Source organism: Erpetoichthys calabaricus, chromosome 4, assembly GCF_900747795.2.
Source record: "Erpetoichthys calabaricus chromosome 4, fErpCal1.3, whole genome shotgun sequence".
Classification (NCBI taxonomy): Eukaryota; Metazoa; Chordata; class Cladistia; order Polypteriformes; family Polypteridae; genus Erpetoichthys; species Erpetoichthys calabaricus.
Window position 1 is genome coordinate 41,033,450 of NC_041397.2, and position 15,385 is coordinate 41,048,834.

The following is a 15,385-nucleotide window of genomic DNA, read 5'->3' on the forward strand; positions in this document are numbered from 1 at the left end:
AGTTTTTAAGTAATCAACATAAGTTGAGACACCTGAGCAAATTGTTTGCTTCAGCTTGCAATGCTTTATATACTTTAATTGCTGCCAAGCATCACTAGGTTGTAACTTGTTAGTCGTTCCCTGAAGAAGGCCCATTTGTAATATTCTGACATTTCCTTTTTTTCTTTTTTCCTAACCTAAACTTTAAATGTAAATCTCTGTCAGTTTACAGCTTAGCTTTTCACCACTTTAGGTCATTCATTACATTTCAGTTGATTAAATTTGAGGAAAAACTGACATTAGCGGTGCACCATCTATTGGAATGATAAATACAATGCATTTTATTACTAAAATTGTGTGTGATGTGCCATGTTTTGGATTGACAAAGACACATCGTCCGGATGAACACACGGACAACCATTTATTGCAGTGGATAGTATACACGTGCATATGCTATATGTGTTAAGTGTATATCTACTATACAATAAAACATTAATTTGTGTGTGTGTGTCCAGTCCCTCGGAGTGATCTGATTGGTCAGTGTGGCTTTGGTGACACAAGCAAAAGAGGAATTGTGAGTGTGAAATACACAAATAAGAGAAATGTCTTTAAAGACGGGATGTATAAAAGTGTCTAGGAGTTAAGAAAGTTGCCTTGAAAATAATGACAGTCTTGAGAAGTATGGTTTACAGGAACATGATTGAGAGAGGGAACGCCATTTAAGAGAGGTTCAGACACACGCAGATACTGAGGAAAATTACATGTAGGGCAAGAGATTAAATTATTCTCTGTTAGATAGGTAGCTTGGCTAGTTTGAGTATAAAGTCCATTAATGTGTTGATAATTGTGAGACTAATTCACTAGTTCTGTGAGTTTTTCCTAAATTCCACATGTACTTTCAGTTCAAAAAATGTAGGTTTTTTAGGGGATAAAGAAGTTATATCTTATTCTGTTTTTCCTGTAAAAATGCTCTCCTGTGCCTCAGTAGGACAAGACAAAAATTGGCAATGAAATCATTGAATGCAAGAAAACAGTCCTTCCTTTTATGATGAGTACCATATTGCTTAATAAATATCAATGGATTTTATATCTTTGTGGGATCAACTTAATTAGAAGAATAATGTATTATTCAACCAAAATAAAAAATTGTGCAAGTTTAACGGTTTCTTCTGAATAATTTTAAAGAATGTATTCTCCAAAAAGCATAAAATTGGCAGCTAATACAACTGAAGCGAATAGTCATTTATTTTTCTTCTGTTTTACAGAATTTAAAAAGAGCTATGAGAATGACACTCAGAGCAGTGACAACATAAACTTCCTGAAGGTGGGCTGGTCATCTAAACAGTTGACAACGGTGAGTTTTACCATATATTGTGAAGTCTACCTAAAGACAACTGTCCTAATAGAATAGTATTACTGAAGATTACATACAAATTCTATATATATTAGCATTTTTGTCTTTTTTTACATAATTTACTCCATCATTTATATTTTATGTTGACGCATTGTTTTGGGCGTTAGGAATCCTATTTTAAATAAAGTTCCTGTAAATCATCTGTGAATCTAAACAATAGTATCAAACCTAATTCCTCGGCATACCAGGTGCTGCAGGTGATCTTATAGTGGTGGTATATTTTACTGAACTAACTTGGTCCATAGCTTCTTTAGTTGGCTCCATTACAGTATCATTTTGATCCCCCAGCTAGAATAGAGTACATTTTTGCAAAGATTTCTTGAAGCTAATTTTCCATTGGATTTTTTTCTGAACCTTTATTATTATTTTGTAAGTAAAGTGTAATAACCAATTAAGAAATAAACATTTTATGGGTCCACTGCAACACTTTAACAAGGAAATTTAAAAAAATATGATGTTTGGCATGTGATTTTGCAGTTTTTGTCACCTGCTAATTTGTGTGTATTTCAAGCAGCTTACATGCGCGTGTCCTTTACATAGTCACTAAACTGAAGTGGAGTATTCTTGGACCAAGCGGGAGAGTCTGCATATGCATGCCATGTGCTAAGTCAGCATGTGCCTGTGACTTTCTTTTAAAGAATTAAAATGGAAATCAAATTATTGGATGTACTCCTTGTCTTGCCACTGTTTTATGCAATGCAATTTTTGTATTTAGAGGTTTAATACATAGAGTATGTATATAAAAGGTAATGCTCACTACAATCACAGATAGAAATAAGTTTAAAATAAATAAATAAATAAATGTATTGCATTCACTGAGTGCCAGTCTTTGGGACACTGATTGGCCACGCCATGCTGCATTTTTTTTTGAAGTTGTGCTTCAGCCAGCTGGCACTTTTTTTTTTCCCCCTGAATCTGTGCCAATGGTTTGCAATTTTTTCTTCCATCAAAAAGATCAAAAAGCCTTGTAAATAGTAATCAATCTTTGTGTATTATTATTTTCTGACTGTTGGAGGGCAGTTTAAGGTTTGCTTTGATCGACACTGCTCCACATGGCTAATTCTTATGCATTTGGCCTGCACCACCTTCCCTTAACTGACCTATTGTTCAGCCATGGGAACTCAAAGATCGGTTTGTGTTACTCTGTACCAGCACTTAACATATGCCTATTGGTGACCCACATCAGACCCACAGAGCCTCAATTGCAAAGACCTGTACACTTTGTGACTAACATACGGCCAAATGGCTGGTCTCAAACAGCGAAATAAGTCCGCACGTGACTGTATTTGGATATGTTATGCTACAAGTACAATTAAATCTTTATACAGTTAACTATGTACAGTATGTGAGGTATAAAATCATCCAAGACAGTGAAGGCATACATGTTTTTACCTCAAGATGCTTGTCTCTTGAGTTTATAGAAAGCCAGCAAATCCATGTAAGCACTTCTTAAATAGAATGATTATTTGCAACTATCCACCCCATTACTGTAAATTTACAAACAAGGGAAAAGTCAGTGCTCTTCAGATGAGTTAAAAGTGTATACTTATATGTCACATACTGACACTTGCTTATATTGTGTAACTTTTGAGTGGCTAATCGGCCTAACAAGTAGATTATTTGGCTGATGAAGAATAACCAGAGTATCTAAGAAAAAGACCACACTAACAGATGGAGAATCAGCAAACACTACAAAGACTGCAATCATCCCATGATTTAAAAGTTTTCCTCTGGATCTGTTGTAGGATTAGCAACTTCTGTACTTGGTCATTGCTCCACTGTCTAATGGAAGTGGACAGAAATTTTAGACTACATGTAAGTAGTCCATCATATTACGTATTTATGTCCTATGGCCGCAAAACATCACTATACAGTTACTTCTCTGGGAGGACCATTTGTGAAAGTACAAAAATACTTTCTGATACATACATTTTAAATATGAAGTCCACTATTTGTTAGACAAATTTTTTTTTTCTTCTCTGCTGTTTGTTTATTAATCATCAGTGTCATTTTAATTGTTAACCTTCCCCTAATTAATTTTCAAGATTCAGTTTCAGGCTTAAGGAGTAATGGCGCAGTGACTGGTGTTGCTGTCTCACAGCTCTGCTGTCCAGGGTTTGAATCTTTGCTCAGACACTAGCCATGTGAAGTTTGCACATTTTTCTCCAGGTATAACTCCTGCTTTCCTCACACTTTTAAAAGACGTGCAAGTTAGGACAAATGATAACTGTAGTTTGGTAATCTATAAATGGGTGTGGAAGTGTCTGGGGGCGTACCCTGTGATGGATTGACACCCTGTCAGGGATGTGCTAGTGGTTTACCCCCAATGCTACTAGTTTAGGCTCAGGCCACAACAACCCCACACTGTATTAAGTGTGTTCAGTAAGGGGATGGCTCTGTGTTATCCTAGACCATGTATACAGTGTTCTTCTCATCATGATATATTCCTGTCTTTGAATGCCATTTATTGTACGATGTTGTTTCCAACTAAAATATTGCATTTTGCTTTGGTAACCGTTAACATACTGCTAGGTTAACCGATTATGAAAGGGTATTATGGTAGTGAAGCAGGTAACATTGCTGCCTCACAAAAGTAAGATTATGGCTCACTTCCCAGCTGTAAAGAGTTGTTTTCTAAACAGATTGCATGTTCTTTGAAGTTATGGGAGGATTTTTTTCCCATAATCCAAAAATATGGTGTTATGTTGCAACATTAAAGTGTCCATGGTGAGAGTTTGTATCCATGGTAGGTTCTTTTTTGGACAATATGCTCATCTGAGTTTAAAATTTAGTATTCGTTAATAAATGACCCTGAAGTAACTACAGTAGACTGAACTCTCATGCAGTGCTACAGAGGTACAGTGCTGCCTGGGTCTCTGAAATAGAACAAGTAATGTTTTATCATCACAATGTGTCCACGAAAGGTACTTCAGTTTCCTAAAGTTCTTTAGTATAGGTGAACAAGTTAATCCTGAAAATGCTTAACTGATGTTCATACGTTACTAACCTTTTTTTCATGTACACTGCATAATATTTACCTCTGAAATTCTTTAACAAGGGCAGGTTGGACACTGCTGCGACCAATCTTGTTTTCAGTTTTCCACCCCTATAAGGCCTAAATGGCTGAGACCAATCGTGTTCTCAGTCCAACTCCCCCCATGCAAGGGCTGAACTGTTCCTTGTTACTCCATCAGGATTGCACTATATATGCTAACAAAGACCAGCAGCTTGCTTTTGTTAGAATTGTAGACCACCATCTCCATGGCCTGTTGTAGACCACCATCTCAAACTTTAGTTCAATCTAAACTTATGTTTGTCTGTGTGTGTATATATATATATATATATATATATATATATATATATATATATATATAAAAACAGGCATATCAAGCGCTAGAAGTTAAAACAAAGAAGAAAACCTAAATTCTGAATGATTCAAGTCCAAGTCCATGCAGTAAGCTTTGCGTCTGATGGTTTGTTTGGCATTTTAGCTGTTGCAATATTTATCTTCTTGATCAAGCTAAGGTGTTCCTTTAAAGTGTAAGACATTGCACTTTTGTCTTCCTGTTAGGCTAGTTTAGATGCTTTTGCAGGTGGTCAGCCTGACAAAGATGTTGAAGATACACTTCCAAATCCTCTCATTTATAGAGTGCAAGAATTAGCAATAGGTGCATCAGCCAAATTTGGACAGCTGGTAATTTCTAATGGTCTTGTTACTTGTCGGTTAAGCTGCTTTTAGCTGAATACAACAGCATGTTGACTAAAAGATCCCAAGCAGTTATTTCACATCTTCCTAAAAAGGATGCACTCACTGGTTGGTTAAACTTGTACAGTCCATTACTAAACTATCTTAGCGTTTGCTTTTGCATTTACAAATCTCCCATTATTTTTCAATTTATTTGCATACATCTCAATATCTTCTCTGTATTTCTTGAAAAATCACATTGTCATTCTGTGAGTCATCATCATGTGTTTGCTGACCCTACCCTCTGTCCAAACAGGCACTGGCCTGTTAAACTGCTGTTTAAATACACACAATCAAAAATAATGCTAGCTTTTCTGTATAAACTAACTGTATAATACAGTCTTGCCTGTGCAGTTTTATTCATTTAAAAGATGCATCTTATCTAAATAATCCTACAATAATAATAATATTCACAACAATTAACTATTATGAGTCTTATTTAACAAACTGCTTAAAGCGCTATTTTTCACCCAAGTGCAAGTGACATCAGAAGGTGCATGGATAAAAGAATTGAAATGGAGGGATTTATTGCATTGACACCTAAAAATACTCTGAATGTTCTGCTCTTTGAATATGAAATAACTTATTTACTTACTAATTTGAATATAATCATGGTTAATCAATTAATATAATATGCTTTTTGTATTATTAATGGTGAGCACATGAACTGTATAGTTCTGTATTCAGTTATTTTTATTCATTTTTGTACTTTGTTTTCAGCTAAAGCCAATTTTGTCAGATATTGAGTATCTTCAAGATCAGCACTTGCTTCTTACTGTTAAATCAGTCGATGGCTACGAGTCCTATGGTAAGTGTTAATAGTATGAAAATTTTAGATTGTTGTGTTTGTCATATTTTAGACATTCTAGTCATGTTAGATCTGAATATAGCTAGTACAAAATCTGTTCCCTGATTTAACACTTACAGGTACACCAAAGTGCACGTCTAATATCATGTAATAGGATCAGGCAATGGATATAAAAGTTGGTTATCTGATTTATCCATATGTTTAGAAACAAAAGTGATTTGTATATTTTAATTTGTGCATTAGAAGAAATAACATACACACATCTGATATTTTGATGTGCTTCCTTAAAAAATTATTATTAAAAATATTTAAGAATTTGAAGCGGTATCTTTTATTTGTCGTCTTTGAGGATAAACCATACTTTTACTGTTTTTCAGTGTTCAGACCTTGCATAATGTGTTACTAATGATGATTGATTTGTCTTAATTCAAGGGGAGTGTGTACTTGCTCTTAAATCCATGATTGGTAGTACTGCACAACAGTTCCATACCTATCTGTCACATCGTGGTGAAGAAACTGGCAATATTCGAGGTTCTATGCGTGTACGAGTGCCGTCTGAGAGAATGGGCACACGTGAGAGACTCTATGGTAAGTTGAGAAGTGGTTTCATTTTGAGTAAAGCTAATTTTGCAAGATTGTACTCCTTGAAAACCACATTTACTCTTATAATACTAGCTGTCTTAGACTTTTTGGAAATTGACCTTTTGAAATCTTAACTAGTAAATGATGTGTGATTTAGGCAGCACATTTCAATAACTTTTGACTTCTCATCAGTTTAGTTAAATGTTTGCTCAAGCAATTTAGAAGGTGTAACACATGATATGGTAGTATAATTTAGTCACACATTTATGTTAGGGTACTTTTGTCAATGCATTATTTGTAGATTATAAATTACTTATGTTTATAGTTAGTATTAAGTAAGAGGAAGCCTGGGTACTATAACATTATATCTGTCCTAATACAATGACTTATGAGTTCCATTTGTGTTTCTCAGAATGGATTAGCATCGATAAGGATGAGACTGGAGGACTGAAAGGAAAGCACCCAAGCTGTTCTCGAAGCTCTCATGACTATGTGAAGTAAGCTATTGTGAAATTTCACATTTTTGTAGTAGGAAGACTATCAAATGAAGTGATTTTATTTTTCACCAGGACACACAGTACTAAAGGTGAGTGCTGGGCATTGAATTGTCAGCCACATGGTTTTCATACTAAAGCCTTAGCAACTTGTCCACACTACCTGGAATTCTTAATTATTCTTTGAGTTGGAAATCCCTGCTTAGAAATGAAAGCCCACTGTTGGACTCTTCCATTATTCCATATCACAAAACATAGTAGATATATTAGCAATTTGTGTTTCTTGCCAGCTGATACTGACCCTGACATCATTGGGCACATTTTGACTTTCAGGTAGCCAACCGGAGATCTGAAACACCTCGTGTGTGTGTGGATTGTCTTGAGTGATATATTCCAAAATCCTTTTTCGGTGGTCTAGTGCTGATTAGGAACAATAGCTTTACAAATACAGCATATCATTACATTTAAGTTTATAATTGGATTTTTAGACATAAGTCTTAATGTAGTTCTTTTAAGTGTGCTAATTGTTATTTTTAATTATTCAATATTCTTCTAAAATGGGGGAAAAGCAGCTTATTCCTGACAAAAAGATTTATATAAAAAAAATAAAAAAAAAAAACCTCTTGGAAACTACAACTCCTGTAGTGTATATCGTTGATACTGTGAAGACTTTATTCCAATGACAACTGCATCTGATAAACATGATTAACTTGGTGCCTGTTAATTTCATCTTTGATTGAGTGAACAAGAACTAAAATGTCCACTATATATATGTTTTGTCTTGGAGAAAATCATTGAGAAAATGTACCCTAATCTTCTACCTAAAACTCATAGAATTTCATCTTTCATCAAACAAGCTTAATTAGCTGGGCAGCTTTTTGTTCCCATTGCAACAGGGAATTTATTTTTGAAACACATCTGCCAGTCCATATTCTGAACCTGCTTGCTCCATTACAGGTTACCACAGTTTGTTTCAGCAGGATCAGTACCAAGGCTGGACTCGTCTCTTCTTGACATACCAGGGGACATTGATACAAACTCACACACTGCTGACCTAGTTTAGAGTCACCAGTCATTCTTCATTGCTTTTTTTTTTTTTTTTTTGTTGAGTACCCAGAAAAGTACCCACAGAAAACACATATAGACTGGGGAAGATGCCAAGTGCCATTGAGGTGAACACAGGCCCCGGAGCTGTGAGGCATTAGCACTTGTACCCAAAGCATTAAGTGGGTAGGCACTTTCTTCTTCCAAAGGTGTTATCCTAGACACACTTAACTCTAGTCCAAATAAATTATTTATAAAATAAAATGGATCTCTCTGTAGACATGTGTAAGCCAGTATAGCTAATGTAGGGTACAGTTCTTCGTTCCAGAAACAGTCCTAGCTAAAGCTACAAGCATTTGCCGCCCACCCTAGAATAAACTTGAATGTGCTATGTGACTAAAGTGTGGTTCAGCCCGAATCTTGTAAGAAAGGCAACTTAAATGTACTGATCTGTTCCTGTGTGCAAGTTCTACCTGGGTGAACTTTACATCAGTCTTTGCACCACGGTATCCACTTCGTAAGTTGATTTTTCTGACACAAGTAGTTATTAAGTAGTTGCCCAATATAAGGCTAATAAATTGCAATTGCGGCGTGCTTAGACGCTGCGGCTGTGTGCTCTCCAACTCAGATTTTGTTTTTTCCACCCTGCCTGGATAAATACACGTATAGCCAGCAGGATATTTTATCTATCGGCTTACGGAGCGAGAGTTGCTCGACATCTGAGTTTCTCAGTGTCCACAACATTCCGGACGACATCACATGAACACCGGGCTCTCCGTGGATTACAATCCCAGCTTCGAGGAGCCGGCAGCGGCACAACAAACGTAAACAAAAGAGGGGGTGCTGAGGCGGCGTGCTAGTGAGGCTAAGGAAGCAGCCACACAAACCACCGCTTCCAAGCATTTTCTCCTCAAATGTGAGGTCTCTGGCAAACAAACTGGATGAGTGGCAGCTGTGGATTGCAACAGAAAAGATCATCGGGGACTGCTGCATCCTGCTGATCACGGAGACGTGGCTTAATCCACCCATACCTGACACGGTGATCGAGATAGCAGGCCACACAGCACACCGGCAAGACAGGACAGAGCACTCCGGTAAGAAGAGAGGAGGGGGGCTGTGCATTTATGTGAACAATAGCTGGTGCACAAATTCCACCATAGTCACCAGACACTGCTCTCCAGACATGGAGTTTATGACAATTAAATGCAGACCCATATACCTCCCCCGTGAATTAAATGCTATACTGCTAACTGCTGTGTACATAGCACCAGATGCTAATGCTAACTCGGCTCTGGGGCTTTTGCATGACACCATCAGCAGTAAACAGAGCAAGTATCCTGAGGCTGTTCACATCATTTCTGGGGACTTTAATCATGCAGATCTGAAAGCAGTTCTCCCCAAATTTCATCAACACATAAAGTGTGCAACCAGGGGAGTAAAAACACTGGACAAGTTGTACACAAACATCAGACAGGCCTATAGGGCTAAACCCCTAGCACACCTTGGCCAGTCTGATCACACATCCCTGCTTCTAATCCCTGCATATACTCCCCTCAGGAAACAAGCTCCCACTATGACCAGGACTGTTACCATATGGCCCGAGGAGGCCTCCCAACAGTTGCAGGACTGCTTCCAGAGAACCGATTGGGAGGTTTTCTATCACCAAGACTTGGAGAACCACACTACGGCAGTCCTGGATTACATCAGGTTCTGCACAGACAGGGACAGACGCATAAGGATTTATCCAAACAGGAAGCCCTCGATGAATAGGGATATCCAGAGTCTGCTGAAAGCTAGGAATACTGCTTTCAGGTCTGGGGATGGGGCTCTTTACAGTGTAGCCAGAGCGAACCTGAAGAGAGGCATCCGAGAGGCCAAGGCAGCATACAGAAGGAGGATAGAAGACCATCTGAGGAGCAACAACACCAGGCAGGTGTGGCAGGGTGTCCAGCACATTACCGGCTACAAATCCAGCAACTCCTTGGCCGCTGAGGGAGACGCTTCTCAGGCAGAGGAGCTGAACATCATCTTTGCCCGCTTTGAGGCGACACCAACAGCAGCTCCATCACAGCAGCCTCTTCACAACAGCAATATACTCACAGTGGAAGAGTGTGAGGTGAGGCGGGTGATGAGGAAGGTGAACCCGAGGAAGGCTGCAGGACCCGATGGTGTGGCTGGACGGGTGCTGAAAGACTGTGTAGATCAACTGGCCGGAATCTTCACTAGGATTTTCAACCAGTCCCTGTCCCAGGCCACTGTCCCATCCTGCCTCAAGTCCTCAATCATTGTTCCGCTGCCGAAAAAATCCATCACGAACAGTCTGAATGATTTCCGCCCAGTGGCACTCACATCTGTCATCATGAAGTGCTTTGAGAAACTGGTGTGGAGTCATATCATCGCCTGCCTGCCAGCAGGCCTGGACCCATTTCAATTTGCTTACAAAGCAAAGAGATCCATGGAGGATGCTGTGGCCACAGCCCTTCATGCTGCCTTGACCCACCTGGAGCAGCAGGGTACTTACGTCAGACTGCTCTTTGTAGACTTCAGCTCAGCATTTAACACCATCCTCCCACAACGACTGGTGTCCAAACTGGCAGATGTGGGACTTCCATCACTCACCTGCAGTTGGATACTCGACTTCCTGTCTGGTCGCTCCCAGAGGGTCAGGCTGAGTCTCCACACATCCACTGCTCCCAGCCTCAACACCGGGACGCCGCAGGGTTGTGTGCTCAGCCCGCTCCTCTACACCCTCTACACATATGACTGTGTCCCCACTCACCATAGCAACAAGATTATAAAGTTCACGGATGACACGATGGTGGTTGGACTCATCTCGGGCAAGGAGGGTGAGCTGGCATACAGGGACGAGGTGGAGCGACTGTCATGTTGGTGCACAGTCAATAACCTGCTCCTCAACACCAAAAAAATGAAGGAGCTTGTTATTGATTTTAGGAAAAACAAAACTGACATCCAGCCACTCATCATTGGCGGTGCCTGTGTGGAGAGGGTTTTCAGGTTTCTGGGTATTGAGCTGGAGGATGACCTGACCTGGAGCGCCAACACCAAGGAGCTGCTGAAGAAGGCGCAGCAGAGACGGTTCTTTCTGAGAATTCTCAGAAAATACAATCTCCCAAAAAATCTGCTCCTTGCTTTTTATCACTGTTCCATCGAGAGTGTGCTCACGTATGGACTGTGTGTGTGGTACGGCAGCTGCACTACCTCAAAAGAAAGCGCTCCACAGGGTCGTCAGGGCAGCGGAGAGAACAATTGGTTGTACCCTCCCCACTCTGGAACAAATCTACACCTCCTGATGCCACAAAAAAGCAATAGACATTTCACAGGATTCATCACATCCCGGTCATTGCCTCTTCCAGCTTTTGCCATCGGGCAACAGATACAGAGCAATGAAAACCAGGACAAACCGCCTTAAAAACAGCTTCTACCCGAAAGCAATCATGGCCCTGAACTCGGAATAAAACTGCTCCATATCATTCTACCAATGTGCAATATAGACCTTAAGTCAACAAGTGCAATTTCTATATTTATTACTATTCGGTTTGTTATTATTTTCTCTCTTCTTGTCTTTTTGTCTTTTTAACTCTTATTCCTCACACTGAGTCGACTGCACCTTCAATTTCGTTGTTCCTTTGTAAAAGTGACAATGACAATAAAGATCTATCTATTATGATGACATATAGCTGAGAGCTAGACTGTAGAAGGTGAAAGAACCAAACCACATAAAATCTAAAGACATGCTAATGTTCCACATCGGTCTGAGTACAAGAAAATGTAAATTATGGGAGGTTCATCCAAGCCTCACAAAACCGCTTTACAGGGTGAGTAAACCCACCAGTTTGTTAACTCTGTAAATGTATCGGTGGTCACAGTGGCACTCATCTGAACAGTTTTAACACACAGTTAACGTTATGCAACTTCATACTGTTGCTCCGTGGAGCACACACATTTGTTTCAATTTGAAGACTGATTTGGTTTACCTTTTATAAATAGAGGTGATTATTATTTCAAGCATAACAATTTCTGTTTAATCCTGTACATTTTCTGATTTTACTTAAGAAAGTAACTTAACATTTAAGCTTTTTTCTGTCATTACCATTTTTTCAGTATTCGAAGACTTAATCTTACCATTTCATTTCATGTTAGACCTACAACCCGAAAATCAGTACAAGGTGAATCCTTAGGAAAAGTGTTTGAGGAAAGCGACAGAAATCCAGTCGCAGGGAGACCCAACTTTGCACTGCCTTGCACACCAAAGGAGGAAAATACTCAAGTACGGTGAGTGCTTAATGCAGTGCCGAATGCAATACACTGTACACTTGTGAGATTCTAGCTACAAAAATGCTTACATTTCCCATCGCGTCTAGTTTTGTTATTTCATTATTTTGCACAACAAGGTCAGGAAGGTATTTAGTGATTGCATTGGCAAGTGGCTTCTGCATCACAGTACTTCATTGCACTTTTGTAAATAAGTTGGTACAGTGAACCTGTTGCATGCCAACAAAGTACTTTTAAAAAGAATCTAGTACTGTGTAATGGCTTTGCATGGTGATATTTGTGCAGTATTTGCCCTTTGCATTATTACACTGTGACTTGTTCCAATTGGTGTTCTGTGGCATGTGCATCCAAGAATTGCTTGACTGCTCCTCCATGGCTGGCCAAGGAACAGTGTTGTCCTATAATATGTGTTAATGGGTGATAGCCGATGTGGCATCAGGCTTGTCTGGTTAGAAAATGGCATCAGATAGTCCTGTCACACAGGGCAATGAAATGTGTGATTGGACCTCCTTGAGGCAGTATCATTTGGTCATATTCCCTAAATGGCCTGCTACTTTATTAGAATAATTAACAATTACTTTGTCTGTTTTAGTTTGTTTTTGAAAGTAAGTACATACATCTTTCTGACAGGTGTCCTGAAGATCATCTGAGCATGCAAGTGTATTGAATTACAGTATAATCACAAACATTTTCAGGCATACTGCATATTTTATATTCATCTTGTGAACTGTCAAATGCAACACTTTGCAGGATGTTTCATTTACTCTTTAAGGGTGTACTCACACTGTCAATTCATTCTGTGCCTGAGCACATTTGTCCACATGTAACCCTCTCAAAGTCTAGTTGGTTTGACTAGTGTGATCACTTTATGCCAGGCCATCCATACCATGCCCTGGCCCGCTTGGAAGAGATGCGCCCGGGACGGTTCAGTAGGATTCAGGAAAAAAGTGTGATCTCTAAATGTGCCCGAGCATGGATAACAGATATGTCGTCAATGATGCGACAAGTCAAATAGTGCAATTCTTATTTCATTCAATATCTTTTGAGTTAAAACAGGGTTTTATCCTTACCTTACAGATAGACGTGAATTGTAGTTGGCATGAAAAGCTGCAAATTCTTCCCTTAACATCATTTGTCCCTGTAAAAATCTTCCTTGTATGTGCAGCACAATTAACAGCAAAACACTGCGCTACACACTTAATAAATCTGTAAGAGGGTAACACGTTATCCTGCCCTACATGACTCAAAAAAAAAAAAAAATGTAAATAAATAAATAAAATAATTTTGACATGTATGCTGTCACTCCGTGTTCAGATCTTGTTTTGGCTTTACACAAAGTCACATGGTCATGACAAAAGCGTGCCTGGGCCCTGAACATTAAGCATAGTTTGAGTGCAGGCCAGCGAGGGAGTAGGGATTGGGGGTAGTCACGCTCTGGCACAGTAGAGAACAAACATGCCTGGTGTAAGTACACCATAATGAACCACCCGTTTGTTTAGAGCTGTCTGAAAGAGTACAGAACTCTGGTGCTTTGTTTTATTTTAAATGGAAAGTCAAGGAATTACACTTGAACTTCGTCTGCCTGAAATTGTGACGGCCATTAGGCTGTACTGACAGTAAATTACTGAATCAAAGATTATAGAGATTTAGAGAATATAACCATAATATGCAGTCAGCAATGTAATGAATTTAAAATCAAATCAAATGTTACCAGTGCCTTTCACTGACACTTTAGATTTATAGTTAATGTCAGATTTAAAAACACAAGCACAAGTGATAGGAAATTGTGTACCTTTTTCCAGTTTTCAGAAATGTGTTAATGTCAAGTTTGACAAATAAAAGATTTACTCAAACCCCGGTGCTATGTTCACTGCTTTTGAAAAGATAGTGTACTCAAAAAGGCAAGTTTTATGTATTTAAATATATTGAATATATTTAGGTGAGTCTTTCTGCACATGCATGCACCTCTGATCACTTTATTAGAGCCAGTCACGCTCCATAACCATTCAAATGCACATCCACACAAGGCGAATTTCAAATTGCCAGACAACCTCAAATGCACATCATATATGAGATCAGATTACTTGGAGAACTCCCACAGACACAGGGAGGAACAACAACTAGGTGAAGTTTTCAATTTCACAATGCTGAATGTGTCCGGCAGCAGCGGTAACCACACTGCCTCAGGTTTGCAAAATCAAACCTGTACTGAGTGTCTATGGCGAGACAGTGGCAATGTGAAGAGGTACAAAAATACAAGATGGCATCTGTTGCACTGTAGGTCTGCAAATTCATGCTGTCCACCTCCTTTTACATCCCTGTTTTATTTTTGTGTCCTGTTTTTGGATGGTATTGCAACAGTACATTTGTATAGACGGGCCCAGTGTGGTAGTCATATGGGTGTGAAGGTGATATGTAATTAAGAGCCTGTATTCCAAGTTTTGGCCATTAAGCCATATCATAGTCATCTAATGAGAGTGATCAGCATCTGAAAAAGCAACAAAACTTCCCCAGCCAGAATAAGCACTCTAAATACGAGTTTACCTTCTCAAAGTCTTTATTTTGTAATAAAATGGGAACAATTCTGTGCTGATATTTGAATCCTGGATGTAATATTATACAATACTTACATTGCATAAATGAAAAGAAAAGAATGCTGGAAAGCTGAGTTGTACCCTGGCAGAGTGTCAAACTGGATTAAAGGAGACTTACCAAGTTAAATCAAAGAAAGAGTGTGAGTGTGAAGAAGTGTCATGTGACACTCGCTTCATACTGCGAAGTTTAACTTTTATTTTCAAAGACAATTTTGTCTCCTATATTATGCAGTTTTGTTTTTATTATATACATATACCTAAGTAGCATGATTAAAAAGAGAATAGAATTGTTAGTGTGAGTGATGGGATAGGTTAGATTATTTAATGAACTTGTATTACTCTTTACTAGGGCTGGGCGATTAATCGAAAAGTAATCGAAATCGACATTCAGAACCTATAATCGATCAAATTTTTCCAGGTCGATTAGTTCGA

General features: G+C 38.9%; 1 protein-coding gene across 2 annotated transcripts in view; it reads left to right on the top strand.

Moving 5' to 3' along the window:
- inppl1a (inositol polyphosphate phosphatase-like 1a) overlaps window positions 1–15,385 on the top strand; it is a 180,404-nt gene that overhangs the window by 153,070 nt on the left and 11,949 nt on the right. The window contains exons 21-25 of one of the 2 annotated variants that reach the window (XM_051926535.1): window positions 1,245–1,333; window positions 5,859–5,946; window positions 6,379–6,534; window positions 6,941–7,025; window positions 12,228–12,359. In XM_051926535.1, coding sequence (XP_051782495.1) covers window positions 1,245–1,333; window positions 5,859–5,946; window positions 6,379–6,534; window positions 6,941–7,025; window positions 12,228–12,359 — 550 coding nt within the window. The remainder of the gene's footprint in view (window positions 1–1,244; window positions 1,334–5,858; window positions 5,947–6,378; window positions 6,535–6,940; window positions 7,026–12,227; window positions 12,360–15,385) is intronic. The other variant, XM_051926536.1, reaches the window with a different exon arrangement.